Source organism: Bubalus bubalis, chromosome 13, assembly GCF_019923935.1.
Source record: "Bubalus bubalis isolate 160015118507 breed Murrah chromosome 13, NDDB_SH_1, whole genome shotgun sequence".
Classification (NCBI taxonomy): domain Eukaryota; kingdom Metazoa; phylum Chordata; class Mammalia; order Artiodactyla; family Bovidae; genus Bubalus; species Bubalus bubalis.
In genome coordinates, this window is record NC_059169.1 from 68,333,704 (window position 1) to 68,348,989 (window position 15,286).

General features: G+C 47.0%; 2 protein-coding genes across 14 annotated transcripts in view; one reads left to right on the forward strand and one right to left on the reverse strand.

Moving 5' to 3' along the window:
- CCDC70 (coiled-coil domain containing 70) overlaps nt 1-15,286 on the reverse strand; it is a 67,148-nt gene that overhangs the window by 50,188 nt on the left and 1,674 nt on the right. For 2 of the 11 annotated variants that reach the window (XR_006543793.1, XR_006543786.1), the window contains exon 2: nt 11,589-11,845. The exons of 2 other annotated variants lie outside the window; for them this stretch is intronic. The gene's annotated coding sequence lies outside the window, so the exon portion shown is untranslated. Of the gene's footprint in view, nt 1-11,588; nt 11,846-11,925; nt 12,181-12,318; nt 12,447-13,169; nt 13,375-14,253; nt 14,345-15,286 lie in introns of those variants that run through there. 7 more of the 11 variants (XR_006543790.1, XR_006543789.1, XR_006543787.1 and 4 more) reach the window with 7 other exon arrangements.
- Nucleotides 10,106-15,286, forward strand: part of DHRS12 (dehydrogenase/reductase 12) — a 40,714-nt gene continuing 35,533 nt past the window's right edge. Inside the window, exon 1 of one of the 3 annotated variants that reach the window (XM_025262954.3) lies at nt 10,106-10,444. In XM_025262954.3, coding sequence (XP_025118739.3) covers nt 10,389-10,444 — 56 coding nt within the window. In that variant the 5' untranslated portion in view covers nt 10,106-10,388. The remainder of the gene's footprint in view (nt 10,445-15,286) is intronic. The other 2 variants (XM_044926792.2, XM_025262955.3) reach the window with 2 other exon arrangements.

Below are 15,286 nucleotides of genomic sequence, written 5' to 3' on the forward strand. Positions count from 1 at the left end.
AATCCTCCAGGCCCTGGGACTCCGAATGTTCTTAAACCAGTGGGATCCCCATGGGTGCAGACTTTGCACTCGGAAGACAGTGACTATCAGTGGCCTGTTGTAGGCAGATTTTGCTCCACAGAACTCATAATCCTCAATCAGATGGAGGGGTTTGTAGTGGAGATTCTAGAAAAATGAATTGACAGAAAATTCTTCTTACTGATTCTAGTGGTCATTTTTCTTTTCATGATTATAAAGTAAGAAGAAAACGCATCTTTCTTAGAGATTGAATTTCAGTATTCTGTTTTCAGGTCAGCTGGTATCATAGTAGCCAGGTTATCTTGACTATCTTGGGAGACAGCATTTTGCTCTTTAACAAAAGAGAAATAGGAGGTGGAAATAGGAGGGGTATCAGTTCAGTTCAGTTCAGTCGCTCAGTCGTGTCCGACTCTTTGCGACCCCATGAATCCCAGCACGCCAGACCTCCCTGTCCATCACCAACTCCCGGAGTTCACCCAGATTCACGTCCATCGAGTCAGTGATGCCATCCAGCCATCTCATCCTCCGTCGTCCCCTTCTCCTCCTGCCCCCAATCCCTCCCAGCATCAGAGTCTTTTCCAATGAGTCAACTCTTCACATGAGGTGGCCAAAGTATTGGAGTTTCAGCTTCAGCATCATTCCCTCCAAAGAAATCCCAGGGTGATCTTCTTCAGAATGGACTGGTTGGATCTCCTTGCAGTCCAAGGGACTCGCAAGAGTCTTCTCCAACACCACAGTTCAAAAGCATCAATTCTTCGGCTCTCAGCCTTCTTCACAGTCCAACTCTCACATCCATACATGACCACAGGAAAAACCATAGCCTTGACTAGACGGACCTTTGTTGGCAAAGTAATGTCTCTGCTTTTGAATATGCTATCTAGGTTAGTCATAACTTTCCTTCCAAGGAGTAAGCATCTTTTAATTTCATGGCTGCAGTCACCATCTGCAGTGATTTCGGAGCCCAAGAAAATAAAGTCTGACACTGTTTCCACTGTTTTCCCATCTATTTCCCATAAAGTGATGGGATTGGATGCCATGATCCTCATTTTCTGAATGTTGAGCTTTAAGCCAACTTTTTGACTCTCCTCTTTCACTTTCATCAAGAGGCTTTTTAGTTCCTCTTCACTTTCTGTATATTTAACATATATTCCAATATTTTAAATTGGAATATAGTCGATTTAGAATGTTAATTTCTGCTCTGCAGCAAAGTGATTTATAATATGGCAATATTTCATTCTTTTATATGGCCAAGTGGTATTCCACTGTGTATGTGTATCACATCTGCTGATGGACATTTAGGTTGGTTCCATGTCTTGGTTGTTGTTAATAGTGCTTCCATGAACATGGAGGTGCCTGTATCTTTTTTATTTATATTTTTGTCCAGATACATGCCCAGGAATGGGATTGCTTGATTACATGGCAGCTCTATTTTTAGTTTTTTGAGGAACCTCCATAATGTTTTCCATAGTGGCTGCCCCAGCTTACATTCAGGTGGTGAGTGTTTTCAGATACAATCTTCTATTGTTTTCTCTGGAACAGTTTCTTAAATCAGTTATAAAGTTTAAAATTTTCTTACTGCATTGTATGAAAGTATACTTCCACTTCATAGGAAAAGAAAAGGCAGCTGGGACTTTCTGCTGATTTATACATACCAAGTGTGACAGTAAGTTTCACAAATTTCATCACTCCTGAAGTCTCTTAAAACCCTCTCTTCTGATCGCTTCCTCTTCATTCCATTGGTGAGAAAGGGGTCCCTTACCCTGACTAAGGTGGCCAAGCATTCAGCAGCTGTCATTGAACAGATGAGACTGACAGCCTTTTCTGAGTCACATATACTCACAGCCTGGGGAGGAGGCCATGGCGTGCCATGCGGTGCCACGTGGAGGTTGCATACAGGAACAAAGTAGACACGCAGACACGGAAGGAGTCCTGTAAGAGGGTGGGGTCACCTGTAGATCTGCAGGAGGATGTGATTGGTTTGTGTGAATAATTGCACAGGCTGGCAGGGAAGTAAAGCCCGTTAACTTGAGAGGGTGGGGTGTGGCCATCTGACTGATGGGGGGCACTCGCCGGATGGGGAGCCATCCCCACTGGGCAGCAGGTAGATCTGGTGAAATCAGAGAACTCACAGCTAGGACCGTGGGCCTCTGTGAGGCTCAGAGACGCCAAGGCAGCCCAGGAAGTTTCGGACCTTGCAGTACACCCCCTCCATCCCAGCCTTTATTCGTTGGCTTATTCCCTGGGTTACTTAGTCCTGGTTTCAAGTCTAGATTTGAACTTAAGCACCACAGCGGCAGGGGAGATATAATCAATGATAAGGTATACATTGTCCATGAAATTCAGCCTCCAAGCATCTCTACCCAGGAGAGACTGCTCACTGTCTCCTTCCTGAACAGCTCTGTCCCTGGTTGACAGCGCGGACCTCCTTCTAATGATTTCCCCCCACAACTGCAAAAATCTTGCAGTCTGATTGAATTCTTCCAAGCCAAATTTTTTTTTTTTTTTGCCCTTTATCTCTTCATAGGAATATTTCAGCCTTAAAATGTCCTGTAGCCCGTGCTTTTCCATAGCTGCACACACAAAAAAGGCATTTTGCAACTCAATCTATGGTATATAAGTCTGTTTATAAAGCAGCCAGTTTCTCAGTCCACTGGGCAGGGCGCTGTGGCTCAGCTTCTGGGATCCCAGCCCAGTGGGCCCGCCCCAGCTGCAGCAGGTGCGGCAGCTAATGACTCACACCTGCAGCCTTTCCTGGAGCCCACCATTAGTTGGGTAGAGCCAACTTGTGCATGAGTTACACTCCCATGCACATGCACACATATACACACACGCACACACATACACGGTGACTGTCCATCGCTAAGGACTGATCGGGACAGGAGGACATCCCAGCTTCAGGGCAGGTCCAACTCTGGTGTCATTTATGTTCCAGAGCTCCCCAAGGAGTCAAGCCAGACCTCACAGAAGCCACACCCTTTCCGGGCTTCTTCCTTTTTCCTGTGCTTCCCCCTGTCCTGCATTTGGGTTTCTCCTGAGACCACTCCCCTCAACAAATCACATTAAGTGAAGTTCCTTTGCAGGCTCTGCCTCCAGGAAACCTGACCCAGGACAGAGCCGTGTCTCCACAGCTGAAGGCAGGAGATAAATCAGCAGCAGAGTCCCTTTTATAAGCCCTTTTATTTTCCTAAAATGACTGTTCTAAAACTTTATTTTCTTTATAGAAGTGATACACACTTACGGCTAAACATTCAAGTAGTGTCAAAAGGTATAAAAGCGTAAAAGATTTCAAACCCTACCCTGACTCTTAGTTCTAGTCCCCAAAAAGGTCACCAGCATTCATTTTTTAGTCTCATTTCAGAACATGTTTATGTGTATTTTTTAAGTATGAATATCTGATTTTTATATAATTTCTCTCACATTATTCATACCTCTCTACAACCTGCTTTTTCCCATATACACCATGACTTTCTTTCCATCATCAATGCAAAGAGATCTGCCTCAAAAATGATGAGTAAACTTTTTAAACTCATTTAAAAAGTTAACGTCCTCTGTAACTGGCAGGGTCCATCATTTCTGTGCATCAAAATGGAAACACTAGTAATTTGACATTTTATTTTGCCAAATGAACAACTGAGAGCTCAGTTTGAGAAAGCAGTTGTCATTTCCCCCTCTCGTGCTAAACACGTGAGCCTGACTGAACCCGAAGCCTCTGTGAAAGGACTGAGGAGCCGGTTAGATGAAGACCCACCTGAGGGCAGCTCAGTGGCCCCCAGCAGTGGGTTAAAAATCACGAGAGGGAAACAAGTTGATTTGTTTCTGTTATTCACAGCCACAAAACCACATTCGTATGGGGCAAACTGCCCCTCCAATAGAGAGTGAGACTGTGCGTTTGATTAAGTAGATAACTAGATGTGCTAGGCATGAATACACAATGGAGGTGGGACCGAATATCTCAGGAATTATAAAATGTGTTTTAAGATATGTAACAGCCACAATTAACCACACAGAGAGAGCATCTCACGCCCATTCTGATGGCTACTATAAAACAGCAAAACCCAGAGAATAACGAGTGTTGGGGGAAAGGGTGTAGGGAAATTGGAACCCTTGTGCGCTGTTGGTGGGTGTGGAAAATGGTGCAGCTGTTATGGAAAGCAGCATGGAGCTTCCTTAAAAAATTAAAAATAGAATGCCGTATGATCCTGCTATTCCATTTCTGGTTATATACCCAAGGGAATTGAAAGCAGGGTCTTGAAAAGATATTTGTACACCACTGTTCACAGCAGCATTATTCACACTAGGCAAAAGGTGGAAACAACAAGTGTCCTTTGTGGGATGAATGGATGGATAAACAAAATGTGGCGTATACATACCATGGACTCGTGTGTGTGCCTGTGTGTGTTCAGCCGCTAAGTCGTGTCTGAGTCTTTGTGACCCCTGTGGATTGTAGCCTGCCAGGCTCCTCTGTCCATGGGATTTTCCAGGCAAGAACACTGAGGTGGGTTCCCATTTTCTCTTCCAAGGGATCTTCCTGACCCAGGAATCGAACCTGCGTCTCCAGCATTGGCAGGCAGATTCTCTACCACAGATGTTTAGTCTTAATAAAGGAAGAACATTCTACATTTGCCACATTAATGAACATTGATGACATTATGCTGAGCGAAATAAATCAGTCATGAAAGGATGAATACTATACGATTCCACTCAGTGGGAGGTCCCTGGAGCAGTCAGGTTCATAGAGACAGGAAGCACAATGGTGGCTTCGAGGGGCTGGGAGGAAGGGAGAAGATGGAGCTGATGTTTAATGGGCATAGAGTTTCAGTTTTGCAAGATGAAAAGCTCCGGAGATGGATGGTGGTGATGGTGGTACAACAATGTGAACATACTTAATGCCACTCAACTGTACACTTAAAAAAATTAAGATGGTACGCTTTATGATACATATATTTTAACCACCATTTAAAACTACATAAATAAAATCATGCATTCCTCAAACCTTCCCAGGATTAAACAGCTGGCAAGGGCAGGGCCGTTTAATCATTCCATGCCTATGTAAGGGCACATGTGTTCACAGGCTCAAGCCCAGTCTCAGTCTTAGTTGACTGAGACCCATCTTTGGGTCTCTTAACTTAGGGGGTGGGTGTGGAGGTGGGGAGGGTAGCTGGCAGAGAGAACTGTGGGAACTCGAAGCCACCCAGTCAACATAGGAACCAATCAACCAACCCCAAAGAGGAAGGAGATGGTAGGGGAGGTTTCCAGCTCCACGTGCTCAGTCATGTCTGACTCTGTGCTACCCTATGCATTGTAGCCCACCCGGCTCCTCTGTCCATGGGATTCTCCGGGGAAGGATCCTGGAGTGGGTAGTCTATCCCTTCTCCAGGAGATCTTCCTGACCCAGGAACCAAACCCATGTCTCCTGCATTGCAGGCAGATTTTTTACCCCCTGGACCATCGGGGAAGCCCTTCCAGCTCCACAGACACATGACTTAAAGAAGAAACTGAAGAGAAGCCACCAGGAGACGTGTCCCATCCCTACAGAAAAGGTTAGATCCTGACTGTCAGGTTGGAATCCTGGCTCTGGTCCTTTCTAGACTCTAGTGTCATCATGGACATGCCTTGACATTATCTGGGCCACAGTCTGCTCATTTTAAATGAGCTTAGAACAGTGCTTAGTAACTGGCAAGTGGAGTATAAGCTCTTATTAAATAAGAGAAAAGGTCCTCTATTCCATCCTTATTCCTACGCCCCAAGGGCAGGACAGGTGGAGTGCGGTTTGGGGGAGACTTAGGCTCAGGGAGGTGGGGTGTCTCCTTTGAAGAGGCATCAGGGCTGAAGGTAGATATTCCGATTTTTGACCCCAGCTCTTGCCACTATGTGTCTGCTGCCCTCTCCCTGCCCCTGGTGGCCCTTGTCTGGAGCCAGTGGCGAGAACTGGGCGGTCCTGGGAGTCACTGGTCAGGGCCAGGCACAACAACCCCTTAGGGCATCAGCGCACTTACCTGTGGCCCCTGAGCCTCACTGGAGAAAACTCTTGCACTCAGAACCTGCCTGCCAGGAAGCAGCCCTAGAAACAGACTGTATGAGAGTTTCAGGCCAACATAAGCCACGTCTGCCGGAAATCATTTCCTTCATTCATTCACTTGTAGGGTGACTGATGGACCCAGGCGTCATGACTGTCCTGCCCTTGGCCCGTCTCATCCGTGTGTTTGGTTCTTGGAGGGTGGACAGGGCTGGAGAATGAAGGTGGACCATCGTATTTTTTTTTAATAGTTGGTGGTGGTTTAGTCGCTAAGTCGTGTCTGACACTTGTGATCCTGTAGATTGTAACCCGCCAGGCTCCTCTGTCCATGGGATTCTCCAGGCAAATATACTGGAGTGGGTAGCCATTTCCTTCTCCAGAGGATCTTTCCAACCGAGGAATCCAACCCACGTCTCCTGCATTGCAGGCATGTTCTTCATTGACTGAGCTATGAGGGAAGACCTCATTATGGTTATAAACCTTTTAATAGTTATTTGATCAATTTATTTGGCTGCACCAGGTCTTAGTTTTGGCTTGTGGGGTCTTTAGTTGCAGCGTGTGGAATCTAGTTTCCCGACCAGGGATCAAACCCCGGGCCCCCTGCGTTGGGAGTATGGAGTCTTGGCCACTAGACCACCAGGGAGTGCCTGTTTTTCGATCTGAATAAGGAATTCGTGAACACAGTACAAAATTCAAAGGCACAAAAAGGTGTTTGGTGTAAGCAGTCTCCCTCCCCACTGACAAAGCTCTTACATCCCCCTGCCCACTGCCACCCCATGATTAGTTCCCATGAAAGGAAGAAAACCCTTAAATCAGTGGATTTGCTCTGCAAGGAGTTGGTTCAGATGGGCAACAGACAGTTGCCTTGGGGGTAGCACGTCTGTAAAAGCAGGTGGCATCAAGGGACTTGGGAAGATAACCATAAAGGCGGTTCTAAGAGGGGTCCTGCCTCCTGCTGGGTGCTGGAGTGGGTGGGTGTCTGCCATGTCACCCCTGAGCTGCTTCTCTCCTGTCTTAGTGTGAACCCCCCAAAACAGCCTCGGGTTTCTTGTAAGCCTTTTGTCAGTCAGGCTGGGAGCCCCCATCCCTTCTCGTGAATGCAGAAGAGACCAGTTCCTTAATCCATGTACAGACAAGGTCCGGACACCGAGGAATAACCGGGAGCAGCATCAGAGACCCTCCTCCCCGCCCCCTGCCTCTCCGTCTTTCCTTTCCATTTCCTTCCCTTCACTTTCACTTCTCTTCCCCACCCCCAAGTGCACCCTAAACACATACAATGAGCAGTGCCTGGGCTTCCGTGGATTTATGATTTATGGTTATTCATCTTATTATCTAAGTGGTTTTGCCAGGTAAAATATTAAGGCAGCACTGCCATTATAACCTTGTCTTCCATGATCTCATTGGCAGCTGGTGTTGCCATGACAACTGGGTTGGAGAAACTGGTACTGAGTTTCAGTGGAAGAGATGCAAACACTGGTGTGTATGTGTGTGTGTGTGTGTGTGTGTGTGTGTGTGTGTGTGTGTGTATACACGCAGACCTCCCATCATGTATATCTCTGGCGCAGAAAGCCATGGACTTCTCAATCCTCACCTTCTGCTTCTCCTTCGAGTTTGGTCAAAATTAGCTTCAGGGCTCTGAATCAATTAGAAGGAGGCTTTGGAGGGTGATTTCTTTGTGTGGCTTTTGACTAGCAAATTTAAACTAGAGACAGAGAAGAGATATCTTCCAGGCTTTCTCCCCGCCTGAAATGAAGCAAAGACACCCACTGGATGTTGCCCTTTTAAAAGCACCTTGGGCCTAACTTACTTAACATCTTTGTGTAATTCTCTTATTAGTCATAGAGCTTGAAGGGGCCCCAGATGTCATCTCTCTAATGTCCTTTTCATTTAGATGAGAAAACTGAGGCCCAGAAAGGTTAAGTGACTTGCCCCCATAGAGTATGGTCTGCTGAGAGGCCATTGGCTCTGAAATCGCACTGCCTGGCTCAAATCCTGGCTCCAGGGTGCATTTACTGTGACCTCACAGTAAACGTGACCTCAGCCAAGGGGCTTCCCCTCTAAGCCTCAGTTTTGTTCATCTGTAAAATGGAGATGATAGCCAGAGCAACCTTACTAGGTCATTGTAGGGATTAAGTGACATAATCCACAACGTTTGGACTTGTTCATTCACCAAGTCGTGTCTGACTCTGCAACCCCATAGACTGCAGCATGCCAGGCTTCCCTGTCCCTCACCATTCCCTGGAGTTTGCCCAGATTCATGTCCATTGAATTGGTGATGGCATCCAGCCATCTCATCCTCTGTCTCCCTCTTCTCCTTCTGCCTTCAATCTTTCCCAGCATCAGGGTCTTTTCCAGTGAGTCGGCTGTTCCCAGCAGGTGGCCATAAATTTTATCACTATTAACCAGGGCCACACTGAGAGTCAGTGACAAAACAGAACCAAAATCCAGCTCAGCTAGGTCCTTAAACTGGACCCTTTTCCCACGAATCCCATCCTGTCCTTTCTTTCTTGTTCCGTGTCATCCAGGGAAGAACGGAGGTCCCTTCTGAGATGTGGGTTGTCTTTTCTTAAAACCCCCTATGAATTGTGTACAGCGCAGTCCCTAGCGTAGACTTGTTGATTTGAGGGTAAATATTACATGCTTCATGCACTAACGGAACATGCATGGAATGTACACGGGGTGGCTGCAAAGCAGGAGGGAAAGAATGAGAAGAAAACTTAGGGCGGGAAATGAACGGTTTTTGACCATAACCAGGCATTTTGCTGAGCTCTTTACAAATGCATTTAATCATCACAACAGCCCCATGAAGTGAGCATATTCATCCTCACTGTACGCGAATAAGAAAACTAAGTCAGAGTAGGTCTGCAGCACACCGGGATTTACACAGCAGGTTGAGAGAGCTCGGTTTCCACCCACCCTTTTACAGCAAGGTGCTGCTGATGCCCTCAATAAACCGTGTGGTTCACAAGAACTTCTCACCCCCTCTGTGAGCCAAAAGCACATTTCCTGAGGTGGTGAGTTTCTGAACAGACTGGTACCTCTTCCATCACTGACACAAAGCCTTGGGTACAAAGCACAGTTGTGTAACTCTGGGGGTCCAAAATGCTCTCCTGGTCCAACCTGACTGGCATTGAAAAGTCACACCAGGCTGGGTGGCTTTGCAGAAGGCCACTTGTTTAAATTCCTTTTCATCGCTCTGGCAAGAAGAAGAGCAATGCAGGGGAACCTCACAGTCCTGTTCAGAGGAGCAAGCTGTTCTGGGGAAATGTATTTCAAAAGGTATTCTGAATTAAAAATACGCCCACTTGGGAGGGGGCAGCGAACCTATATCTTCTACCGTAGGTAATGAGGCCATTAAACCAGCTGGTCTCCGCACATCTTATGTAAGAATGGCTCAGTCTCTGGGTGAGTCTGGTAAACCAGTACAGAATTTAACCGAGTGAGGCTCTCCTAACGGAGTTAGAGATGGAGGTCAGATGGGGATAAGGGTGCCTGACTCCTACATAACAGGGGCGCAGAGTGGGCTGGGTGACTTAGTCTAGCGTGTGGGTTGGCATAGCCACTATGCTTTTTTTTCTTTCCACTTGCACTGTGTGTTTATTTGGCCTCGGGGGATTGGGAAGGCGGATGAAGATTTGAAAGCGATAAAGGGCTCCTTCCTGACATTACATGACGTTGCAGAACTGTGGCAAAAGCCTGTATTTTGGAGACAGACTCACCTCTCAGGAGGGAGACCCAGTCTGCCTTGCCCCAGGCGGGTCACTGTGAGCACCTTACAGACTTATTGTACCTGCTGCTGAAGCACTGTCCCTCCGCTGAGTTACTGCAGGTATTTGGTGAAATAAGATAGGTGGAAACTTAGAAAATACTAGTTTTTCAGTAACCCCTATGCTAAAACCCATCAGATGGAGACATCTTTTCAGTATCAGTAAGCCTCCTCGTTTTGAGTCCACACGATTTTCTGGGTCATCAGATTCGAGGAGGTGTGTTTCGGTGCCAGCTCTGCGTCCCAGTGATACCCAGCTGGCAGGTAACCCCCAACAGGTACTGACGCCGGCTTGCACCCCATGAAGACCCTCCCTGCAGGGTCTGCCCTCCCTCCCCGCTGCCTTCTGAGGCCCGGGCCGGAGTGGGGCGCTCTCCAGAGCCGCGGCAGGGCAGGGCAGAGCTGGGCCGTGGGGGGGCGGCGCTCCGTATCGTACCGAGACCCGGCCGCATTCCCAGTGGGGACCAGCCCCTGAGGCCGTGGCGTTTACATAACTGCGATGATGTAACCGCTGGCGGGCCCGGAAGGGCGGGGCGGGGGCCCGGGAGCGCGGGGCCGCGGGACTCTGCTTGCGGCGCCCGGCCCACCATGCTCCTCTACCGCAGCGCCGTGTGGTTCGCCAAGGGGCTGCGCGAATACACCAAGTAAGGGTGCGCGGGGTACCGCGCCGGCGCCCGGGGCCCGGGGGCGGGCAAGCCCGGCGGCCGTCACGCGGCTCGCCTCGGCGCCGGCAGGCGGGATGAGCGGGAACGCGCCCGCGACTCCCCCGCGATCACTCGGCCCCACCGAGCGACGAAGGCGCTCGCCTGCCGGCCGCCCACCTGCTGCAGCCACGACCCAACCCCGGGGCGCTCTTGGGCCCGGCTGGCCCCCGGGGGCGGGGCTTGTACTCGCGGGGCTCCACCCACTGACGTCAGGCGGCCCAGGGGTCTGCGAGCCTCCTGGGCGTTGCCTGGACGCCCCGCTTGGGCGTGCTCTGGCTCTTGTCTCCTTGGGGCTGTTTTCGGCGTCAGAAGGGGTTAGTTCTAAATTGCTGGTTGAGATTCCGCTTAGTACTTTCCTGGGTGTGTTTTTGTCCTTACTAATAAAATGCGGCTTGTGGACTGTGACCGCTCCCTCCAGCTGGAACATTCCGGGCACGAGTTACAGGGCGGGTGTAGACCACGCGTCCAGTGTGAGCTTGTTGAACATTGCTTGATGGTACCCGCCCCGCGCACCCCCCCCGCCCCCCCGTCGCCCCGTGATCACCCTGGCTGTGCCCCAGTCGACCCGCCCCCTCACTGTGGTCTTTGAGGGGTGGCCACTTCTGGGAGGTGGAGAGGTGGTTTTTAATCTTAGAATTAGTCTCTCCCAGTGGTTCTCATCCCTGTTTGAAACCAAAAATCACCGGCAGAAAATTGTTGAGGATATCAGCTTTCAGGCCCTCCCAGTGGACATTTTGATTCAATTGATGTGCACTGGGGCCTAGATTGATATTTTATTTAAAAAAAAAAAAAATCCTGCAGGTTCTTCTCTTATGCAACCCTCTTCTCTAAGAGACTTCCTCTCTTCCCTGCCTTAAGAGTTTTATCAGTATTTTTATCAGTTCCTAAGGCTACCTGGGAGAAGGCAGTGGCAGCCCACTCCAGTACTCTTGCCTGGAAAATCCCATGGACGGAGGAGCCTGGTAGGCTGCAGTCCATAGGGTCCCGAAGAGTCGGACACAACTGAGTGACTTCACTTTCACTTTTCACTTTAATGCTTTGGAGAAGGAAATGGCAACCCACTCCAGTGTTCTTGCCTGGAGAATCCCAGGACTCCAGTGTTCTTGCCTGGAGAATCCCAGGGACGTCAGAGCCTGGTGGGCTGCCGTCTATGGGGTTGCACAGAGTCGGACACGACTGAAGCGACTTGGCAGCGGCAGCGGCAGCAGCAAGGCTACCTGGGCAAATTTCCATTGTCCCAGGACTCCAGGCATCTTTCCAAGGGGAGACAGCTGCTGTTCCTCCCTTCTCGGCTTGCAGAAGTGTTTTTTGAAAGAGTGCAGACCCTCCTCAGGGGCAGTGCTGCAGAAAATGTGGGAAATGTTACTGAGTCCAAGCTCAGCCTCCTCACTATACCGAGGCCAGTTAACAGAGAGAAAATGTTGAGGCAAGGAATACTTTTATTGTGAAAGCAAACAGATCGAGAAGATGGCAGACTAAAGTCTCAAAATAACCACCTTGGCTGCGTGTTTGTATGTGAGGTTCTTGTACAGGATAGAGAGGGGTTGGAGTTGAGGAAATACTGACCATTATCTTGTAAATATCTCCTGGAATGGCCAACCTCAGGGAAGGGATGTGTTCCTTCAGGCAGAGGGGAAGGGTTCCCTGAGGCAGATCATTATGTGGGATTATAATAACTAAAGCAATGTAAAACAAAGGTTAAAGTCAAAGAAACAGATCCATCATGGAGTCAGAATTGGCTCTTCCCTGCAATATTTCCCACTGTCCTTGTCCCTTCAACAATCTTGGAAAAAAGAGGGTGACGAGTGCTCTAACTGCTTCATCAGATGGATCTTTTGGGGAGTGTTCGCAGCCATCCGTGCCAGTTCCCAGTGTTCCAGATGTTGAGATTTGTCTGTCTTTGTTCCTCTTTGGAAAATGTCCACTTTACATCTGTAGCATACTGAACTTCAAACCCAGAGGCAGCATCTTAAGTTTAGGAATTTAGGGCTTTTCTATGTATGGGAAGATGCAAGAGTCAGGGCTCTTTAAAATTATTTCCTTGATATGTACCCTCAGGTATCTGGGGCAGTTAATCCTGTGTTCTCATAGGCTGAGTTTCCTCAGGGCTCACTGGCTCATGTTGGAAGGCTCCAATTGCAGATGACTGATGTGGCAGGAAATATTCCATTTCTCAGCTCCTCCCCTCTTGGTTAGGAATTTGACCAGTATTTGGTAGACAGTTCATGATCAAATCTTGTCCCACGGCACTGGAAGGCTCATCCCAGATCAGGAAAAAATTCTTTGATATACCACTCTAGCTGCTAAAGTTCGGATTCGACCCCCATCAATAAGGAAAGATTCTCTGGATCTTGTGCCTGATTATGATCCAGGAGACATTTTCCCTCCCATTGCTTCTTCCCATACTTAGAATTACACTATTACAATGATTTTTATGTTATGTTTTTAGCCATATAAGTTTTGTTCAAGGCCTGATTACACCCTCGGTATTGTAAGAGACAACAATCTTATAAATTAGACAAGATATAAGTAATGCAGTTAGTGAAATTGACAATGACAGAGCATCAAGGAGGCACAAAGCACAAACAATTTGAAAACAAAGACCAAATTAGAACAATGATTAATTAGTTTAAGGGGAAGATTTTCCTTACCCCTGGGAAACAGATTTAAACCAGTGATTTTCTTTATATTGAAACCACAAAAACTGTAACCGTATCTACCAGTTCACTCAGTTCCCCTGTAACTAATCCTTTTTGTTAACAGCTTTGTGAAGCCATTAGAATTACTTGCATTTATCCAAAAGTCCTTTTTATAAATCTTCCTGAAGGGGAGGAGTTTTTGCAATGGCATCAAAGTGAAATCATAACTATCTATAATAAAAAAAAAAGACTTAAGAAGCCACATTTAAAGCACCTAAGTTACTGCTGTGACATGCCACACTTTCAGATAATAACCAGAATTATGATGATAATACTTTAGCAGGACACATCAAAATTTCATATAATCTCTAGAATATCATTTACCATAAAATATAACCTAAGAAGATTTATTACTCATGTGATAACACTTCCCATTGTAATTTAAGATACCAAGTGAACCTAATGAGTTTAATGTTTCTTCGGGGTGTTTCAAAAGCCCTTTGAAACATCCCGAAGTTTTGCTAGAGGTCAAAGAAACTTTATTATAATTTGATTTGGTAAGTTTTGTCAAAACAACATCAAAAGGGTTTTAAAACACAACAGGATTATACGTCTCCGTGAAACAATAGTTATTCACTTAGCCAAAGTAACAAAGATTTCAAAGGCAAATACAGAGTAGATCACTTAAAAGGTAAAGAACTTAAAATCTGTTATCAAAGGTAGTTTGACAACTTAACAAAACTTGTCTTTCTAACAGAGAAAAGCCAAATTCTATTCTCATTTCAAGATTTCAGCCCTGAGTTGGGTACAGCAATGTAAAACCCATCAGTCTACAAAAGAGGTCAGATTAAAATTGGGTTTCTGGCAGATGGAATAAATTAAGTTCACTTGTCTAGATGGCTAAATTCCTTTTACTAATGTTTATGGAAAGCAAGTCCAAATTACTCTCTTTTTCAAAATTTGCATTTTAAAAATATGGTGGAGATAAGGGCTCCTGAGAAGACCAGGTAGAACATTTGCAAAGATACAATTTTTCCTCAGGATAACTTCATTTCCCCTTTATAATACTTTGTTGTTCTTTTTTAGTTGCTAAGTTGTATTAATACTTACAAACTCGCTCTTAAGATAAACAGGGAAGGTCTTGGGAGTGGTAAAAGGATTAGTGGGTTTTGGATTCTTTTTTGGAACCATACTTCTGGTCCTAAAACAAGGAGAGTTATTTTTTTCTTTTTTCTTAAAGAATTAGGTGGCTGCCTGAATTATATTGAAGGGCTGACATACCCATTTACCTATGTTGGAAAGTTAGCTTAGAGGAGAAGTTCTCTTCCAAAAATCCTGCTACGCTCTAAATATCAGCTATGCCTAGTTTAGTCAGACCAATGGCTTCCCATTTCGGTAACCTATTTACAAACACTTTTGAGGATCTTCCCTAGATTTCAGCCAGTCATTTAAAACTTCCTAAGGGGCTCCCAGGTGGAAGTGGAACCTTAGAGGAAGTGCTTCCCATTTTAGCTCAAGCCGTTAGTACTAGAAATCTTTGTGCTCAAAGTAACCAAATCAAACCAAAACCTTGCCAGCCAGAAAGTCACCTTCAGAGTCAAATGGCAAAACTGCCCCAAATGTGACTTCCTAGTCCCACTAGGCTTGTGACCCTTGTCCAAAGCACCTTATTTCCCTTCACAGGGAGAACACCCCAAATTTGAGCCAAAGCCCCGCTAAATGGAGCTGAAGCTCCCCAAGGTGGAGCCATAGTCCCCAAATGCACGAGATCAAAAAGGCCCTGGTGGGACCCTGATGTCAAGCTGTTCTGAGGAAATGTTACTTGAGCCCTTAATTTACAAAGGAGAGTGGTATCAATTAGAGTCAATCAGTTTGTTCCCACTGTCAGCGGACCTGGGGCGCCTGTCCTAGTTTAGGGCGATCTCTTCTCCAGTGTCCTCCCCCTGCAGTCAGGGGCACCTGTCTTAGTTTAGGGCGATCTCTTTTCCAGTGTCCTCCCCCTGCGGTCAGGGGTGATCTCTTCTCCAGTGTCCTCCCCCTGCGGTCAGGGGCGCCTGTCTTAGTTTAGGGCGGTCTCTTCTCCAGTGTCCTCCCTCTGCGGTCAGCATGTTCTTCCTTCCCCAGTGGTGCCCACCTTTAGGTT